The 18249-nt window shown below is 36.8% G+C and overlaps 1 protein-coding gene across 4 annotated transcripts in view; it reads left to right on the top strand.

Moving 5' to 3' along the window:
* The window catches only part of LOC140741149 (GTP-binding protein Rheb-like), a 55935-nt gene extending 37713 nt beyond the window's left edge, over positions 1-18222 (top strand). For all 4 annotated transcript variants that reach the window (XM_073070978.1, XM_073070975.1, XM_073070976.1 and 1 more), the window contains 4 exons: positions 1850-1912; positions 5250-5297; positions 7741-7822; positions 10562-18222. In XM_073070978.1, the coding sequence (XP_072927079.1) occupies positions 1850-1912; positions 5250-5297; positions 7741-7822; positions 10562-10648 (280 nt within the window). In that variant the 3' untranslated portion in view covers positions 10649-18222. The remainder of the gene's footprint in view (positions 1-1849; positions 1913-5249; positions 5298-7740; positions 7823-10561) is intronic.
* Positions 18223-18249: the final 27 nt, after the last annotated feature.

Raw genomic sequence — 18249 nt, 5'->3', positions numbered from 1 at the left:
CGTGAGAGCAGGCTGAAAAAACGGAGGCAACGAAAGCTGCGTTTGCACGCGTCCGACTGATCCGGCCCGCATGAAGCTGCATTTTGCTCAATCCGGCCCGTGACCTAAAATGAGTTTGACACCCCTGCTCTATGGCAAGGCAGGGATGCTGAGATAATCCCATTGACAGCTAATTCTCAAATTGGTAGTTAGTGAACAAAGACGACAAACTCTGACATGCAAGTTAGGCTCTGAGATCTGAAACCACTGGTGCCCTTGTCCACCTTCCATCTTTGCCCATTGCCCTTTTCTTGCTATACTTTCTCATGAGACTGCAGGAGATGTAACATCATTTTTCATTCAAATCCTGATCTAACCTCAATCTTCGGCCTCTTGCATTATTCTAAATAAACCAATGCAAGGTTTGAGGAATAGCATCTAATCTATCTGGGCACATTGCAGCCTTCAGGACTTAATGAAAATAGTTGAATGTAACTAACATCAAGTTCGTCAGAACTTCTGTTGTCCTCTTCTAACAAGTAAATATTGTTTCACTGAAAAGAAAATGGTTAACTTTCAATAAATGTTAAGGAAGTATCTAATAAAGGTGAGGAAATGATGCTAGAGAAATTAATGACACTCATTAAATCTCCATGGCTTTTTAATTTGCATCCAGAGTACTAAAGGAGGCAGCTTGGAAATAGATGTTTTGAGAATTCTATAGATCATGGAATAGTTCCCAATGATTGGAGAGTGGCAAATATAACTTTGTAAATAAAAGCAGGGATAGAAAATGAAAACCTGTGGGCCAGTTAACATCAGTTGTAGGGCAAATACTTGAAGCTATTTTAAAGGATACTGAATATCAATGTGCATTGCTAAAAGGGAAATTTGACAACCTTGCTACAATTTGAGCACGTAACTGGTAGAGTAGATGCGGTGTATTTAGACTTGAAGGTTTTCTGAAACTCCCACAAAGTTGGTGTTAAATTAAAATGCATGGTATTGGGCTAAAAGTTGGTAGATTTTGAGGGGTGGTGTTCTAGAAAGAGTAGGATTAAATAGTTTGGAAGTAAATTTGTTATCAAAGTACACGTACTACCCCAAGATTCATTTTCTTGAGCATTCACAGTAAATACAAAGAAACAAATTGGAATGCATGAAAAACACAACAAAAGGACAGACAAACAACCAATGTGTAAAATGCAACAAATAGTGTGCACATACAAGAGTGAATAAATAATACTGAGAACATCCTTAAAGTCCAAAAAAGGTCCATAAGTTGTGGAATCACAGTTCAGTGTTGGAGTGAGTGAGATTATCCCCCTCCAGTTCAAGAGCTTGATGCCTGAGTGATAATTCTTCCTGAACCTGATGGTGAGAGTCCTGAGGTTCCTGTACTTCCTGATGGCAGTAGCGAGAGGAGAGCATGGCCTGGTTGGTGGGAATCCCTGATGATGGGATGCTGCTTTCCTGTGACAGTGCTCCTTGTAGCTGTGCTCAATGATGGTGTGGTGAACTACATATACCTGTCTGGACACACCCCTCCTGCTGACTGCTCCTGTGGCTCCTCCCACAGACCCCGGTATAAAGGCGATTGGAGCCACAGACCCTTCCTCAGTCTCCAGGATGTTGTGTGATGGTCACTTGCTGCTTGTGCTTTCTTCCAGCCAATAAAAGCCTACCTTAACCTACGTCTCAGAGTTATTGATGGTGTATCAATGGGGAGGGTTTTACCCATGGACAAATGATTTCCCTGATTGGCAAGATTTGGTTACAGCTTGGACAAATCTGAATTGCTTGCAGCACAGGCAACTGCTGGTTAAACCCTTCTAACAGTTAAATCTTTCATATTTATTTAACCCCACAGCCGACCATCTTCTCCACATTATGCTCCACCTTTTGAACCTCCATGTTTTTGCCAAATGTGCAGGTGAGTAGCAAGCGCATACATGCAGGTATTTTCTCATGTTCACTACCTTTTGTGCATGGAAATACTTAGAAGATTTGATTGCTGTTGACTAATGTTCAGTTGTCACTACTGAATCAAACCCTTCACTCCCATTGGATGATTTTGGGGTAGTGATGGTGGATTAGATATGTGGGAAGATGTGTAATTTTCAGTAGTTAATCGATCTTTGTGATCCAACCAAGTCCACTTTGCAACTTCAGATTTTTTGATGAGCTATTTATACTGTTCTTTAGACTGTAATGGTGCAAAGATGCTGACTGTTAACTCTTCTTCCATGGATGCTTCCTGATGGTGTTGCAGTTTGATTTTTTTGCTGAGAGTCTTGAACTCTAAACAGACATAGAAACTTGAGGCTGAAAACATTCTTGGGTTTGTCACAGCTTCTATTAAGTGCACTTTTCAGTATGCTGTTTAAATTATAATATGTAAAGCTATCAGTGACTCCTGGTGTTCCTTTGGGGTTAATGATAGTGTTTTCTAGTTGGTGTACATCTTGCCAGCAGTTTAAAATAAATGAATAATCAATGCTGAATAAATAATTTAAACACTTGTAGTTTCTGTTTTGCACTGGAGTTCAGAAATTTGAAGGATTGCTTTATTGACACAAAGCCTGGACCGTAATACTGGACCATTACTTCGTGTTTTGATTTTTTTTTTAAATGTATAACTTCTGTATTACAACACAGCATGGTCATTGTTGAAAGCTTAACTGCTACACACAATAGTCTCAGATTGAACTCATGGCACGAAAATAGTAAATGCCATATTGCTACAAATATCTTAATGTTAATGTCTTTTTGTGTTGGCGTGTGGCTGAGTGGTTAAGGCGTTGGTCTGGTGATCTGAAGGTCACTAGTTGGAGCCTCAGCTAAGGCAGCATGTGTCCTTGAGCAAGGAACTTAACCACATATTGTTCTGTGACGACACCAGTGCCAAGCTGTATCGGTCCTTGGAGTGGAGAGGGGAAACTTGCAGCATGGGCAACTGCCGATCTCCCATACAACCCTGCCCAGGTCTGCGCCCTGGAAACTTTCCAAGGCGCAAATCCATGGTCTCTCGAGACTAACGGATGCCTTATATAATGTCCTTCTGAGTAGAGTTCTAGATTGCTTCTACATTTGCCAAATGTGGATGATTGCAAAGTTGTTACTGGTCCAGTAAGCCATAGGATTCAAATCTCATCATGGTAACTGTGAATTCTTTAAAGTATGGTTCATTGAATAAATTTGGAGTAAAGTATCCAGTAATGGTGATTGGGGGAAATCTACTAGATTGCCATTAAAATACTATATTGATTACTTGAGATGAAACCCAATTCCCCCCAAAACTCTTAGCAAATCAGAGCAGTTGTGGGAAGAAGTGATTAGTGTTTTGGGTTGAATCTGCCTTCAATGTTAAGTTTCTTCTATAGATATTGCACACTTGGCTAAATCCAATATCACCTACATTAGAAGATTGGCATGAAATTATTTTGGAAATATTTAAAATGGAAAAGATGACCTACTCTTTGAGAATTCAAAAAGAAAAATTTAATCAAATTTGGAATAAATGGATTGAATTTATAACCCCAAAGCGAGCAGACTCTGATTGACTCTCCTAATGATTTATACTGCTTTTCTCATCAACACAGTAATATCGCTAATGTAAGCACCCTTGGTTCAATTGTTTACTGTTTTTTTTGAAAATAGGGAATTAATACAAGTAAAGGAAAAGATTTGGGAAAGGGAAAAAATATGGAAAAATTAAGTAAATAAGTACATAGGGATTGGATAATTATGTTTGGGGGTGGAGCAAACATGAACGAGTTAGGACATAAAATCCTACAATGGTAGTTACGTAGGATTACATATAATATTTTGGACCAGAAGTAATGGTTCAGAAGAGATACATGGAAATTATTATTAATTCACTATTATTACTATTTTTCTTAACAATTATTGTCATTGCTTAGTCTAATAGGGTGGAATTACAACTGCACATAATTCTCTATTTAAGTGCCTTATTACTTATATTATCTCAATGTGTACTTGTGAATGTATAACAAAAATTATAGATTAAAATCTTTTTTTAAAAAAAGATTGCGCACTTGGTATTTCCAACATTTTGTGTTCCTTAAAGAATAATTCTCAGTATCTACAGCATTTGATTTGAAACCCACTGAGCTTACCTAGTCTAATTTAAATGACCTACAGCCCTGCTTAATTGCCACCTGCTTGTCAAAAGGCCGCTCTGCTAGAGCAAGCCATTGCAGCTATCCTTGGCACTGAATCTAACATAACAGCAATATGTTCCCAGCTGTCCACCATGCAAAGCCACCTTGAAGTTGTCATATAAACCGAATGATCCCAGTGCCCTACCAATTTCCAAATGTAACATTCCACTCATTTTGGCAACCCACCCCTGTAGCAGACATAGTGGTATACATTAAAGAGAAAGTGGTCCTGGGACTTTTCTGCACCCCATGAGGATGGGTAATATCAAGACACAAATGCACATGAAGTCTCCTGTTTTCCATCCCTCAGCTGATGAATTGGCAATCTTCAAAGCTGAACACCAGTGTGTAGATAGCAAGAACACAGAATGTAACCTCTGTTCATTACATTTGGATCCATAGTACTGATAGAGCTGAGTTCTAAAATGAGAAAGTAATGAGGAAAAACAAATCAGAAAAATTTTCTTAGTCCATTTACCCACTGTGCAGAATGCTAACTACGAAAGCCAAATCCCATTGGTGTTGCCCCACTATTAGGCTGTGTGGTACTACCATTCTGCTAAATGAGAAGTCTAGAACTATACATTGTGGAGATAATGGTCTAGATTTGAAGTATAATTGCATTTGCCCTCCCCAACCCCCAAAACCTTTGAGTAGTCTGGGGACTGCAGAAAAATGTGCAGAAGGTAGAGCAAAGTCTCTAAACACAAGTGTTTGTGACGCTAAAAAATGGTTGAGCATGCTGAATACAGTAAAGATCATGTACTAAGTCCATATGGTACAGACTAGTACGTTTGGCCAAGGCCACAATATTGAAAGTTGCCCAAGTATATCTTATCCACACAAGTCAAGCCAATTCAGACAAGTGCTGCTTCTTGAATCATAATGAATCCCAGTGAAATAACACTTGTCAGTACCCTGCTGACTAGTGATGCTGTCTGGTTACTTCAGGACTAGTAGACACTAAGGCTTAATTTAAAGCTGTGCTCTGAATGTGAACAGAAGCTGAACTGCTAGGGTGAGGTGTCAATTTCTGGCCTTGACAGTTGTAACTAATGTGACTTTTTTTTCCACTCAATCATTTAGAATACCAACAGTCCTGGTTGCAAATAAGAGAGACCTTTCTAAACAAAGGTATGTAGTTATTAGCGAAGTTAATTATAAATGTATGAAGTAAGGCTATAACAAAAGGTGATTGTATATTTTTTAAAAAACCTTTTACTTCTGAGTGAAGTGGCAGGAAAGGGGATTGGTTTCTACACTTCAGAAATTGGGGATTTAAGTCTAACAAATTCTCTGGATTTAATGCAAATGAATGGGGAGTGGTATGTGAGGAAACTTTAGGGAAATTCTGGAATCTTCATGAGGACCTAAAACAGCTTGAATAGAAGAGAATGCAATAGTCATGGCTCTACACACAGTCCTTGCACATCTGGAGAAGAGGGATGCTTATGGGGGAATGCTGTTCTTGGACTACAGTTCAGCATTCAACACCGTAGTTCCATCCAGGCTCGACAGGAAGCTCAGAGACCTCGGCCTTGACCCTGCCTTGTGTAGCTGGATCCCGAACTTCCTGTCAGATTTCAGGCAGGTGGTAAGAGTGGACTCCCTCACCTCTGCCCCTCAACATGGGTGCCCCTTGGCTGTGTCCTAAATCCCCTCCTTTACTCGATGTATACCCATGACTGTGTTGCCACCCACAGCTCCAATTTCCTAATTAAATTTATTGATGATACATTGATTGGCCTTATCTCAAATAATTAGTCAGCCTACAGAGGAAAAAGTCATCACCCTGACACAGTGGTGTCAAAAAAAAACCTTTCCCTCAATGTAGCAAAAACAAAGGAGCTGGTTGTGGATTACAGGAGGAATGGAGATGGGCTAACCCCTATTGACATCAATGGATCTGGGGTTGAGATGGTGAACAGCTTTAAGTTCCTCGGCATCCACATCACCGAGGATCTCACGCGGTCTGTACACACCAGCTATGTGGTGAAAAAGACACAACAGCACCTCTTTCACCTCAGACAGTTGAAGTTTGGTATTCCACCCCCCCCCCCCCCCACCCCCCAACCAATTCTAAGAAATTTCTAGAGGGGCAGATTGAGAGCATCCTGACTGGCTGCATCACTGCCTGGTATGGGAACTGTACCTTCCTCAATCGCAGGACTCTTAAGAGAGCGGTGTATACAGCCCAGTGCATCTGCAGGTGTGAACTTGCCACTATTCAGCACATTTACAAAGATGGGTGTAAAAAGGGCCTGAAGGATCACTGGGAGGGACCTGAGTCACCCCAACCACAAACTAATCTAGCTGCTACCAGCTGGGAAATGGTACCGCAGCATAATAGCCAGGACCAACAGGCTCCAGGACAGCTTCTTCCACCAGGCCATCAGACTGATTAATTCATGCTGATACAACTGTGTTTCTGTTATATTGACTATCCTGTTTTACATAAATTTATTATAAATTAATATAATTGCACATTTAGATAGATGTAATGTAAAGATCGTTACTCCTAGTGTATGAAGGATGTAAGTAATCAATTGAATAATAATTTTGTTAGTGTCAAGAGCCAATGGGTATCATTGTAGTATCTTCTATATTATGGAGCTACTTTGGTTCAGCCACACATGGTTGAGCAGATCAAAACTGGGGTATTCTGTGCTGAACCACTTGTGTCTTGGCTTACCAGAAAATTTTTCATGAGTGGGGGAAAATGTGTGAAGCATTCTTTTATTTTCCCAGATGAGTACAACATTAGTCCTTGAAACTTGGCCCTCACTCAGGGTAAAGCTGTTAGCTTGACAATCCATGGGGTCACCAGAGCATGGGAACAGGCATCAAATACCTCTTCATGCCAATTTGTTTTGGTGTTTTCTTTCCCATTCCTTCTCTCTTCCCCCCCCCCCCCCCACTCCCTCCCACCTCCCAGTCTAATTCATATAGTAGTTTGATAATTTGATACCCCACTGATTAGCATGTCTTTGGGGTATTGGAGGAAACTAGAGTATCTGTAAGAAAGCCACATTGTCCCAGGGAGAATGTGCAAACTCCACATAGACAATTTTGAAGGTCAGGAGTGAACATGGGTGAGGTAGCAGCTCTACTAGCTGTCATTATACTCCAATCATATTGTCTGTTTACCTATTCCAATCCCCATTAATTTTTTGCAAGATGTAGGCCAGTGTTTCTATATTACCAAACCTGCAATATCCATCATTGACAAATGAGGGTACCATTTTCCAAGCTGCAAGCAAACCTGAATTGAGCACTTATTGTGCATTGACATAAGGTCAAAATCCTGGAACACTATCTAACAGCACTCTACAATACCTCCACAACATTGAGTATTATATTGAGAAAGAGAACTTGCCCATAACTGCATGACTATGATTTGGTATTCTTGACAATAACATGCAGAAAACAAGAACTAGTAGACCATCACCAGTTTAAAAAAATAAATAAAATAAAATAAAATTTAAAAAAAAATTAAAAAAATTGTAGAATATCCAGAAATGATAGATGTTTGAAGATGCCTTCAATAGTGTGGTTTTATCTTTGCTTGTTTCCATAGAGTTGTGCAACCTGAAGAAGGGAAGAAACTTGCTGATTCTTGGGGGGCTGCATTCTTGGAATCCTCAGCTAAACAGAATGATGTAAGTGATTGGAAAGAAGTTCATTGCCTGCCAATTTTAATCTCTCAAAGGAAGCAATGTATTAAATTAGTGAGGGCTTGTGCTGCTCACACTGCCATGAGATTGTTCTTCCCATGTGTCACAAAATTTTAATCAAACATTCATGGAAGAGTGTGGCGCATGGCCAAGTGTTTAAGGTGTTGGACTAGCGATCTGAAGGTCGTGAGTTCGAGCCCCAGCCGAGGCAACGTGTTGTGTCCTTGAGCAAGGTACTTAACCACACACTGCTCCAGTCCACCCAGCTGAAAATGGGTACCGGTAAAATGCTGGGGGCTAACCTTGCGATAGACTGGGGTCCTATCCGGGGTGGGGGGAGTCTCGTACTCTCAGTTGCTTCATGCCACAAAAACAGGCATAAGCATCGGCCTGATGAGCCTATAAGTCTCGGGACAGACTTTAACTTTCAAGCTTAATTCATGGAAGAGGCCATTTTCTTCCTCTTCTTCACCCTCCCCCATGTTCTGCAAATTGTGGAAGGGTTCTGAAGATGTCCTGGCTCATCTTTCCCCTTTAATCCTGCCAATTATTTAAAGCTATTCTCTGCTCCTCACCACCCTTCCCCCTTGGCTTTTGAGTTCTCTGCTAATGGAAATTGTATTTTTTAAAATTTGCTCTTTCCTCATAACTAAGATTTTCCAGTCCTGGTGGCATCTCCCTAAATCTGTACACATTCAAGTGAAATTGCACCTTTCCCACAATCCAGAGACAAGTGTATTTGTGACCCAAGGTATGGCCTCATGTTCTATGCAGTTCGTGCAAGATGTCCTTGCTCTTGTATTATGTACCTTGCTTAATAAAGGAAAATGTCTCGTATGACTGTATATGCAATCCAAGGTCCCTCCATACTATTTAATATCCTTCCATTTATAATATGCACTCAGTGGCCACTTTATTAATAAACACCTCATTAATGTAAATATCTAATCAGCCTGTGAGGCAGCAACTCAGTGCATAAAAGCACAATACATGATCAAGAGGTTCAGTTGTTCAGGCCATGAGAATGGGAAGAAATGTGATCAGAGTGACTTTGTGGAATGATTGTTAGTGCCGGAGGGGGTGGTTTGAGTATCAGAAAAATTGATCTAGGATTTTTGAGTTTACCAAGAATGATGCAAAAAAAAAGCCAAACATCCCATGCATGCCAGTTCTGTGGGTGAAAACACCTTGTTAATGTGAGGCCAGAGGAGGATGGTCAGACTGGTTCAAGCTGACACAAAGGCAACTAACTCAAATAACCAGGAGTTACAACAATGTTGTGCAGAAGAACACATTGAACCTTGAAGTAGATGGGCTACAGCAACAGAAGACCATAAACATACAGAGTGGGCACTTTATGTACATGAGATGCCTAATAAAATTAGCCACTGAATGTATTTTCTTGCCTTGTCTGTCCATCTAATTAAACCATCTACATCTCTGAAATTGAAAGCTTTAATCCTCCCTGTCCCCGGATGGCCAATCTTTTGTCTCATTTGCAAACTTGTCATCTTATCAGACTAAATATAGATGCAACAAAAATGAGGGAGTATGGACTGAGCCTTGTGGAATCCTTTTAATCACAGCACTTGTCATTTGTTTACCCTTTGGATTCAATTTTCCATTGTCCATGGTATTCAATGGCTATTCAGGCTGAGTGATCCTTTCAAAAAGAAGTTAAGACTCCTTTGAATTTGTTTTTCTTAACCCATATAATATTTCTTGCACTTCCCTTAATTAAACATCAATATTGCCCCCTCATTTGTAAAGTCAGCAATAAGTATTCTAAGAACTATACCTAATCATTTGCCTCAATACAAAGTTACTCTTTTTGTTCCATTATACATTCTGACTTGTTTATGTCCACTAGTGTATTTTTTGTACTTATTTGCTGTTCGGGAGTAAACGGAGGACAAATGGGGAGCTGGAGTCCCTAAGGCAGTCCGACGTTGCCTTCAACCTCACTCTGGCAACTCCTGCGACGACACTGGTGCCAAGTTGTATCGGCCCTTGCCCTTCCCTTGGACAACATCAGTGTCGTGGAGAGGGGAGACTTGCTGCTTGGGCAACTGCTGGTCTTCCATACAACCTTGCCCAGGCCTGTGCCCTGGAGAGAGACATTCCAGGTTCAGATCCATGGTCTTGCAAGACTAATGAATGCCATCACATGCTGTTCCCAATTTTTTAATATGCTTACAAATAGAGAGAAATTGTGCAAAGTTCTTGATTTCTGACAAAGTTTTATTTGCCTTTTCCATCCCTGCATGGACCATGTCATTAACAGAGCACAAGATTTGGTAGCCCTACTCCTTTCCTAGGGAGCATGCTTGCCTATGACCTCTGAATATATCCCATTACTTCCAGTGAATTACTATGGAATACCAGGTTGCAGTTGTTGTTTTGCAGTGTGGCATCTCAACCCAAACTTTATTCCCATTTTTTTTTTTTGTTTTTTTTTCCCCAGAGCAACGGTTAAGTACCTTTTTCATATTGACTAGACAACACAAAATAAACTATCCCAGAACAAATGGTAGTTGTGGGTAGTTTACTGTGAAAATTCAGTACAACAGGATTAGAAACTGACCCTGACTTCCCTCTATTGTAACTGCTATCGTGTATAAGGATAGGGTGAAAGTAATTGCTATCTCTGGCATAGTACTTGCATTGTAGACATTGAGCAGGAAATATTAAAATTGTGTATGTCACTGAATTGTTCTTTTACAGAGTACAGTGCAAATATTTGAAACAATGATCCAAGAAATTGAAAAACCCGTTGGGTTTGTCCAGACCAAGAAATGTCGCATGATGTAGTGAGCTTTGTGGCCATGATACTCCTCTGTTTGCTGAAGAATGAAGGCAGTTACAAGACCTGATTGTTTTGTTACTTGTACCTAAAGTACCACAACTGCTGCATACTAGTTGACTTGATTTTCTAGATCATTGTACATGTGGTGTTTGATGTGTAAGTCTTTGCTTGGAATACAAGTTTTTAGAGAATCTCATTTAAAAATAAAGTATTCGTTAAGCAATCAGAAACCTGCCTATTTGCACCATCACTTAAAATCAATTGGTGGCCTTAGTTAATGAGCAATCTACTAAATACATTTTGGTGTCTACTAGGACTGGCACTTTATCATAGCCTTTTTAGTTTGAAGATTGTTTACATAGTGGGGATGAATGCAATTGTTTCAAATGTATTTCTTATTGTGGTAGACATTTAAGTCTGTTTATTAGAGACTATAGCAAATTGAAATTGTTCAAAGTCTTGATTGTAATAATGGAGTCCTGAACTGCTGCAATTCTTGTCCAAGCAAGAATATTTTTAAAATCTTTATTATTGAAGATCAACAAAAAATACATTACCGGTAAGTCAATGTGTCATTATGTACAATGAAGAATTAAATTAGCAAATAACTGATTAACAAAGCTAAGCAATATATCAATAAGAAAAAATAAAGTGTTAAGAATTTTTTTTGAAAGAAAAAAATCCCTACTAAGAGGAAAAAACCCTACTAACTTAAAAAAAAACACATTGGGAGCACAAACCTGGAGCTATACATCATACAAGCTTCCATAAAAGAAAAACATCAACCTGCCAACTCAAATCCATTTAAAGAAAAATCAGAAGGAAACCATATTAACTCAAATCAGATGATAGTAGTGGATGAATGAGCCCCACCTTTTCTCAAAATCATATTGAGGATCAAAAGTTCGACTTCTGATTTTCTCCAACCTAAGACATAGTATCACCTGAGAAAACCATTGTATCAAAGTAGGAGCAGAATGAATCTTTCTATTTCAACAAAGTAGCCCTTCTGTTCAATAATGTAACAGATGCAATTACACATTGGTCTGATGGAGAAATACCATGAATATTGAGAGATTATACCAAATAAAACTGTCAATTTATTAGGTTGTAAATTAATTTTTAAGACTTCAGAAATTGTAGAGAAAACAGACTTCCAAAAATGTTTCAATACAGAACACTACTAAGACACATGTGTCAATGTGGCTGTCTCGATTTTATATCTATCACACTGACTATCAACATTAGGAAACATTTTAGACAGTCTCTCCTTTGTCAAATAGTAACAATGTACAATTTTAAATTGAATTAAAGAGTGACTGGCACAGATCAAAGAAGAGTTAACCATCAAAATTTGCAACCATTCTTCTGTTATCAAGGTCATGTTAAGTGCTCTCTCTCCCAATCTTGCTTAATCTTAAGTGGTAATTGTGCTGTTGTAACAATAAATTATAAATTTTCCCAATAAAACCCTTCACTAAAGGATTCATTTTTAAAATTATATCTAACAGGTCAGAATCCTGTATATATGGAAAATTAAATATTCTTGTAAGAAGTGTCTGACCTGAAGATATTGCAGGAAATGTGAATATGAGAGAGAGTATTTAGTTACTAATTTCTCAAAAGACATTAATCGGCTATCTTCGAACAGATCCATGAAGGAATTTATTCCTCCAAAGAAGAAAGATAGGATCACTTAATGAAGGTTTAAATAAATAACTTTGATAAATTAAACTAAAAAGCTTAAATTTTTTGAGATTAAAAAAGTTACGAAACTGGAACCAAATTTGTAAAGACTGCTTAATCACAGGGTATAAATTTAAATTAGTAATTTTGGCCAGTTGTACAGCTAGAGAAGCTCCTAATAATGAGGTTAAGTGAAACTGTTTCACAGCATTCAATTCCAAATCAGCCCGATATAACAAAAGACACATATAATGTATATTAACAGCCCAATAATACATTCTTAAATTAGGCAGAGCAAGATCTTTTTTAAATTTTTGTAAACGATACTTACCAATTCCTTGTCTTTTATTATTCCAAACAAAAGATGAAATAATAGTCAACCTGATCAAAAAACTTCATAGTTAAAAAAAAAGGGATATTTTGAAATGCATATAAAAATTTTGGTAAAATCATCATTTTAACTGCATGAATAGAACCGGCTAACGAAAGTGTAAATGGATTCCATCTACAAAATAATTACTTAATAAAATCCACTAAAGGAACCAAATTAGCTTTATAAAGGTCTTATGATTTTTAGTAATAATAATACCTAAATATTTAAATGAGTCCGCAACTCTAAAAGGAATGTCATCATATATAGAAGCAGAATCATTTAGGGGAAATAATTCACATTTATGAAGGTTTAGTTTATATCCTGAAAACTTTCCAAAATTGTTTAATAGTTTCAATAAACTAGGAATGGATTTTTCAGAATTTGAAATATAAACATCAGCATAAAGAGATCTTATGAACAGTCCTATTTATGAGAATTCCATGAATATCTTTAGCTTCACAAAGTACAATAGCCAAGAGTTCCAGCACCAAATTAAATAACAAAGGACTTAACGGACATCCTTGTCTCGTGCCCTGCGAAAGCCGAAAAAAAGATCTGCAATTATTAGTAATAACAGTAGCAACAGGGCTTTTATATATCATTCTGAACCACTTATTAAAATTAATATCAAAGCATCTCTAAAACATTAAAAAAGTATTTCCATTCAACTCTGTCAAATGCCTTTTCAGCATCGTGAGAGACAACACATTGGGGAGTCTTAGAAAAGGATGAATATATAACATTTAACAGTCTCTGGACATTAGAGAAGGAATAACAGCCCTTTACAAAACCTGTTTGGTCTTGAGAGATAATTTTAGCTAGAAAGTCCATTATTTTTTGAAAGAATTTTAGCATCCACATTTAATAATGAAACAGGTCTATATGAAGCAGTCAGTAGGGTCTTTATCTTTCTTTAGAATTAAAGAAATAGAAGCTTCATTTAACGTGGGAGGTAACTCTCCTATCAAAAAAGAATCTTTAAGCATTTCCAACATATATGAAGAGAGCAATTTTTCAAATTTTTTATAAAATCCCACAGAATAACCATCTAGTCAGGAGCTTTACCAAATTGCATTGAAAAAATAGCTTTCTGAATTTTGTTTTCAGTAATCGGATCTTCAACAGAAATTTGAGGGAAAATTGATCTTTTGTAAAAAGGCATTTATTTTAGAAGAATCAACTAGAAACTGAGATTTATAAAGTTCAATGTAAAAGTCTTGAAAAATGTTATTACTATCTTCATAATTACATGCTAAACTACCATCTCCCTTACAAATTTTTAAAATTTGTCTTTTAGCTCTAGCTGCTTTTAATTGAGTTGCTAATAGCTTATTATTTTTATCTCCAAACACATAAACTTGACTTTTCAATTTAAGCAAATTTCTTTCAATAGGATAAGCTAATAATAAGTTATATTGTGATTGGAGTTCAACTCTTTGTTTGAATAAATCAGTGTTAGGAGAGATTGCATAAAAGTTATTCAAGTCTAATTTGTTTGGAAATCTTATCTAACTCTGTTTTTGTCTGTTTCTTAACCTTAGCTAAATAGCAGATTATCTGACCGCGCAAATATGCTTTAAGTGTATTCCATATAATCAATTTTGTTACATCTCCCGTATTATTAAAAAGGAAAAAATCTTTTATCTGAGTCTCAATAAATTTAACAAAGTCTGAACTTTGTAATAAATTTTCTGGAAAACGCCAAGGCAAATTTGCAATAACGACATCATTCAACAATTCAAAAGCTAAGATTAAAGGTGCATGATCCAAGAACTATAGCATCATATTCACACTTCTGGACTTTGGACAAAAATCGGGGATCAGTTATAAATAATCGATTCTCGAATATTTTTTGTGAACATGTGAAAAAAAGAATAATCTCTATCGTTAGGATGTAAATGTCTCCAAATTTCAACCAGACCAAAATTAGTTTAAAAAGAGTTAATAAGTGATGCAGAACAACTCAGAAGCCAATGATTGGTTGAACTCTTGTCAATCAAAGGATTTAAACAACAGTTGAAATCACCACCCATTAACAACATATATTCATTTAAATCTGGCAGTAAAGCAAATACATTTTAAAAAAAGGATCATCTATATTAGATCCATATAGGTTAACCAGAACAATTTTTCTATTACAAATTGTTCTTTTAGCAATTAAAAATCTACCATTAATATCTGACATAATGTCTTCTTGGATTAATGAAATATTAGATTTAATAAAAATAGATACTCCCTTTGTTTTATTTTGACAAGTAGCGTGAAATTGAAGGCCCACATTTTAAAAAATCTATTTTGATCGCCCGTTTTGATATGTTTCTTGAGCAAAAATTATTTTGGGTTGGAATCGATTAATGATTTTAAAAGTCTTTCTTTTGCTTAATAGGATGATTCCAACCACGTACATTCCAACTTATAATGTTTATCTGTTTAGTTACCATTAAAACATCTTATTTTATTTAACACATAAATACACACATACCAGTGCGGGTTAATCAAAATTGGCAGTGATAAGTATAACCATATATAAAACATGCATGCTCTGGAACTCCGTAATGGGAAAAAAATACAAAAAAGAAAACTAAAATTAATCCTATAGTTAATCCTATAACTCAAAACTAACCCCAATCCTCCCACCACCCCGAAAAGCCCGAAATTCGGCAAAAAAAGCCAAAATGCGTCCCCATAGAGTAAAAAACAGACTCCGTGAGCTGCCCATTTTATAATAGTGGTTTTAAAAAGCTTTCCTTAATCCCTACCCCCAGTTACAAAAAAAACATACAGCCCTAAAATAGAAAAGCCCTTCAGAGGGAAAAAAAATGTTATGCTAAATATAAAAAGCCAAACACTACAGAGCAACACATCACCATATCAAGTCATGTTAACAGGTTCTTCTGCCCACTTACAGGCCTTGCTTCTAACTAATATATATGCAATTTAAATATCAATTTACTTTGATGCCTTCCATTGCTTTACAGAGTATTATTGTGCTGGAACAATGGACACTGGTGAGGCTGAGTAATCATTAATACATGGAATGGATTCCCAGCAAAAATGGCTAATACAAGAGGGCACAGTTTTAAGGTGATTAGAGAAAAGTATAGGGATCTTAGAGATTTTTTTTAGTCATAGACCAGTGGGTGTGTGGAAAGATCTGCCATGGGTAGTCATAGAGGCAGACACAGTAAGGACATTTGAGAGACTCCTAGATAGGCTCATGATGAAAGACAAAGGGAATTCTCTACAGGCCGGAAGCATTAGATTGATCATGGAGTAGGTTGAAGGGTGAGCAGAACATCAAGGGCCAAAGAGCCTGTACTGTGTAGTATTTCTCTACAACATCTGGCTCCCCACATCCAGCATAAAAGTTCAGAGAAAAAAAATGTTTATACTTAATCCTTAAAAACAAGCTGGGGAATGCAGAAACAATCTCCAAAAATGCCAAAACAATAAAATTAAACAAAGAGAAGAATGCCTATGTAATCTCCAGTTAAGAAAAATCAGCACCATTTTCCATTTAACTAACACACCCAATTAAAAAAAACAGTTTTTAGAAAAAAAACTAAGTATCTATCTACTAAACACTTACAACTATGTATATATAAGAAAAAGTCCTTATGAACTATGAAAACTATCACTTAATTAATGGAAAAAAGGAGGATAGAAACAAATAATCAAACAATCTGTCCGTTGTGTTAATTCGCTCAGTAGAGCAAAACTGACCTTGGTTTATTCGGATCCTGAGATTTTGAAGTGAAAATTCTATGCACTTAAACAGATTGAAACAAGTTAGCAAAATAGTCCAATAAATCCCCACTCTCAGATCCTTCCTTCAGTCCAACAATTCGAACATTATTCCAACGAGATCTTGCTTCCAAATCAATAATCTTATTTTGAGACTTTTCCAAGCGGGATGAGATAGTCACTATCTGACGCTTCATCTCTTTAAGTTCAGAATTCAGGGAAATAATATTTTCCTGCACAAATTGAAAACTGTTTTGTAACGACTTCATCTCAGAAGAGGTAGCATCAAGTTTTACCGTGTTGTTGTCTATTTTCCTGTCGAGAACCATCAGTGAACGTTCTAGATGCTCAGCCCAAACCGGCATATCCTCTAATTTTTTTCCCTTTTCTATTGCTGGATTCAGGAAGCTGCTTTCCACTTCTTAGAGATTGTGACATAATAACATCTATTCCCTTCTAAGATCCAACAAATAAAAGTTAAAAATTCAAAGTTTAAACTGGGGAAAAGGAAGAATTAATTGCAGCCACACAAACTGTGTCACTCCATTAAACAGTAGGTGGAGTCTTCAAGAATATTGTTTGTAATGGGTTATTTAAGCTGAATAACTGGGTTTGTGAATACAAAGTGTAACTTGTTGCCAAATCTACTGGTTCAGTGACCAATCATTAGTTTACTATGATTTGGTATGATGTCAAGAATGCTTTATGGAATGGGTCTTGGCTGATTCTTAAGAAGCAACTCATGCTTAAATCCCTTTCCTATCTTTCTAGCGTGTGTGTTTTTTTTTGTTTGAATGTGACACCAAATATTGCTGATGGATAGAAAGTTGATTTGGGCTAGGCTGTGCAGCAATATGAATTTTTTTGGTAAGGGATAGCTAAGTTTTTGCAAAATCATTTTGATAGTTGACTTGGATCAACTGATTTGTTTTGTTGATAAATAACTGATTTGTTTTGTTGATAAATATTCAAATATGCTAGTTAAAAAACTCGGTCACACAGGGTATTTGTACTTTAATGACCATTGTACTGCAATGTTTGTAACTATTGATACAGAATTTTGGCTTACAAGTTGCCTGTTAAGCTTGTTTTCAATTTAATCAAATTTGTGTAATTGTTATGTAACAAAATGTCATGTTGTAGCCAGGCTTATCATGAGAGAGCCCTGCTAACTCTAAATTAAACATGTTCCTAGTGTTAATGATAGGACTTGTGCAATACTCTTTTGGGATAAAAATACTTTTGTCAAATTTGGTCAGAAAAAAAGCTGCTATTTAGTCAGAAATTGCTGCTATTTGGAGAGAACTAGTCTGAACATTTTTGCGCTCAACTGGAGTAATTAGCAGTACCTTTAAGTGATGTTTGAAGTGCACTTTCAGTCATGGAAATTTGTACTGTAAATTGAGATTAATTTTGATGTTTCTGACCATTCAAGTATTTGTATTCTGATAAAGTTGGCCTTTTCTGATTTTTCTCACACCCTTGGGATTAAAAAAGGTCAACTGTTTCCACATTGCCTTTGAAACAGTGCCTTGAATTCTTTGTTTTTTTTCTTGTGTGATCTAAAGATGTAATTGGGTCTTAACTTTAAGCTACTAAATACAACAGTTAATTGTTGGCTAATGTGTAATTATCTTGTCTGAGTAATACATTTCTGTAGTGCATTACCCACACTATTTGGGTTTTGACAACTTAATGATTTTTTGTTGTTTATTATGTGAGACTGATTTGTAGGACTTCTGCTTAATAAAATACTACAGAATTACTTGACTCTGATCTTATTTTCCTGATTGTTTATGAGCA

Source organism: Hemitrygon akajei, chromosome 18, assembly GCF_048418815.1.
Source record: "Hemitrygon akajei chromosome 18, sHemAka1.3, whole genome shotgun sequence".
Classification (NCBI taxonomy): Eukaryota; Metazoa; Chordata; class Chondrichthyes; order Myliobatiformes; family Dasyatidae; genus Hemitrygon; species Hemitrygon akajei.
Note: the sequence above shows the minus strand (reverse complement) of the source record. Positions and strands in the feature narration are given on the sequence as shown.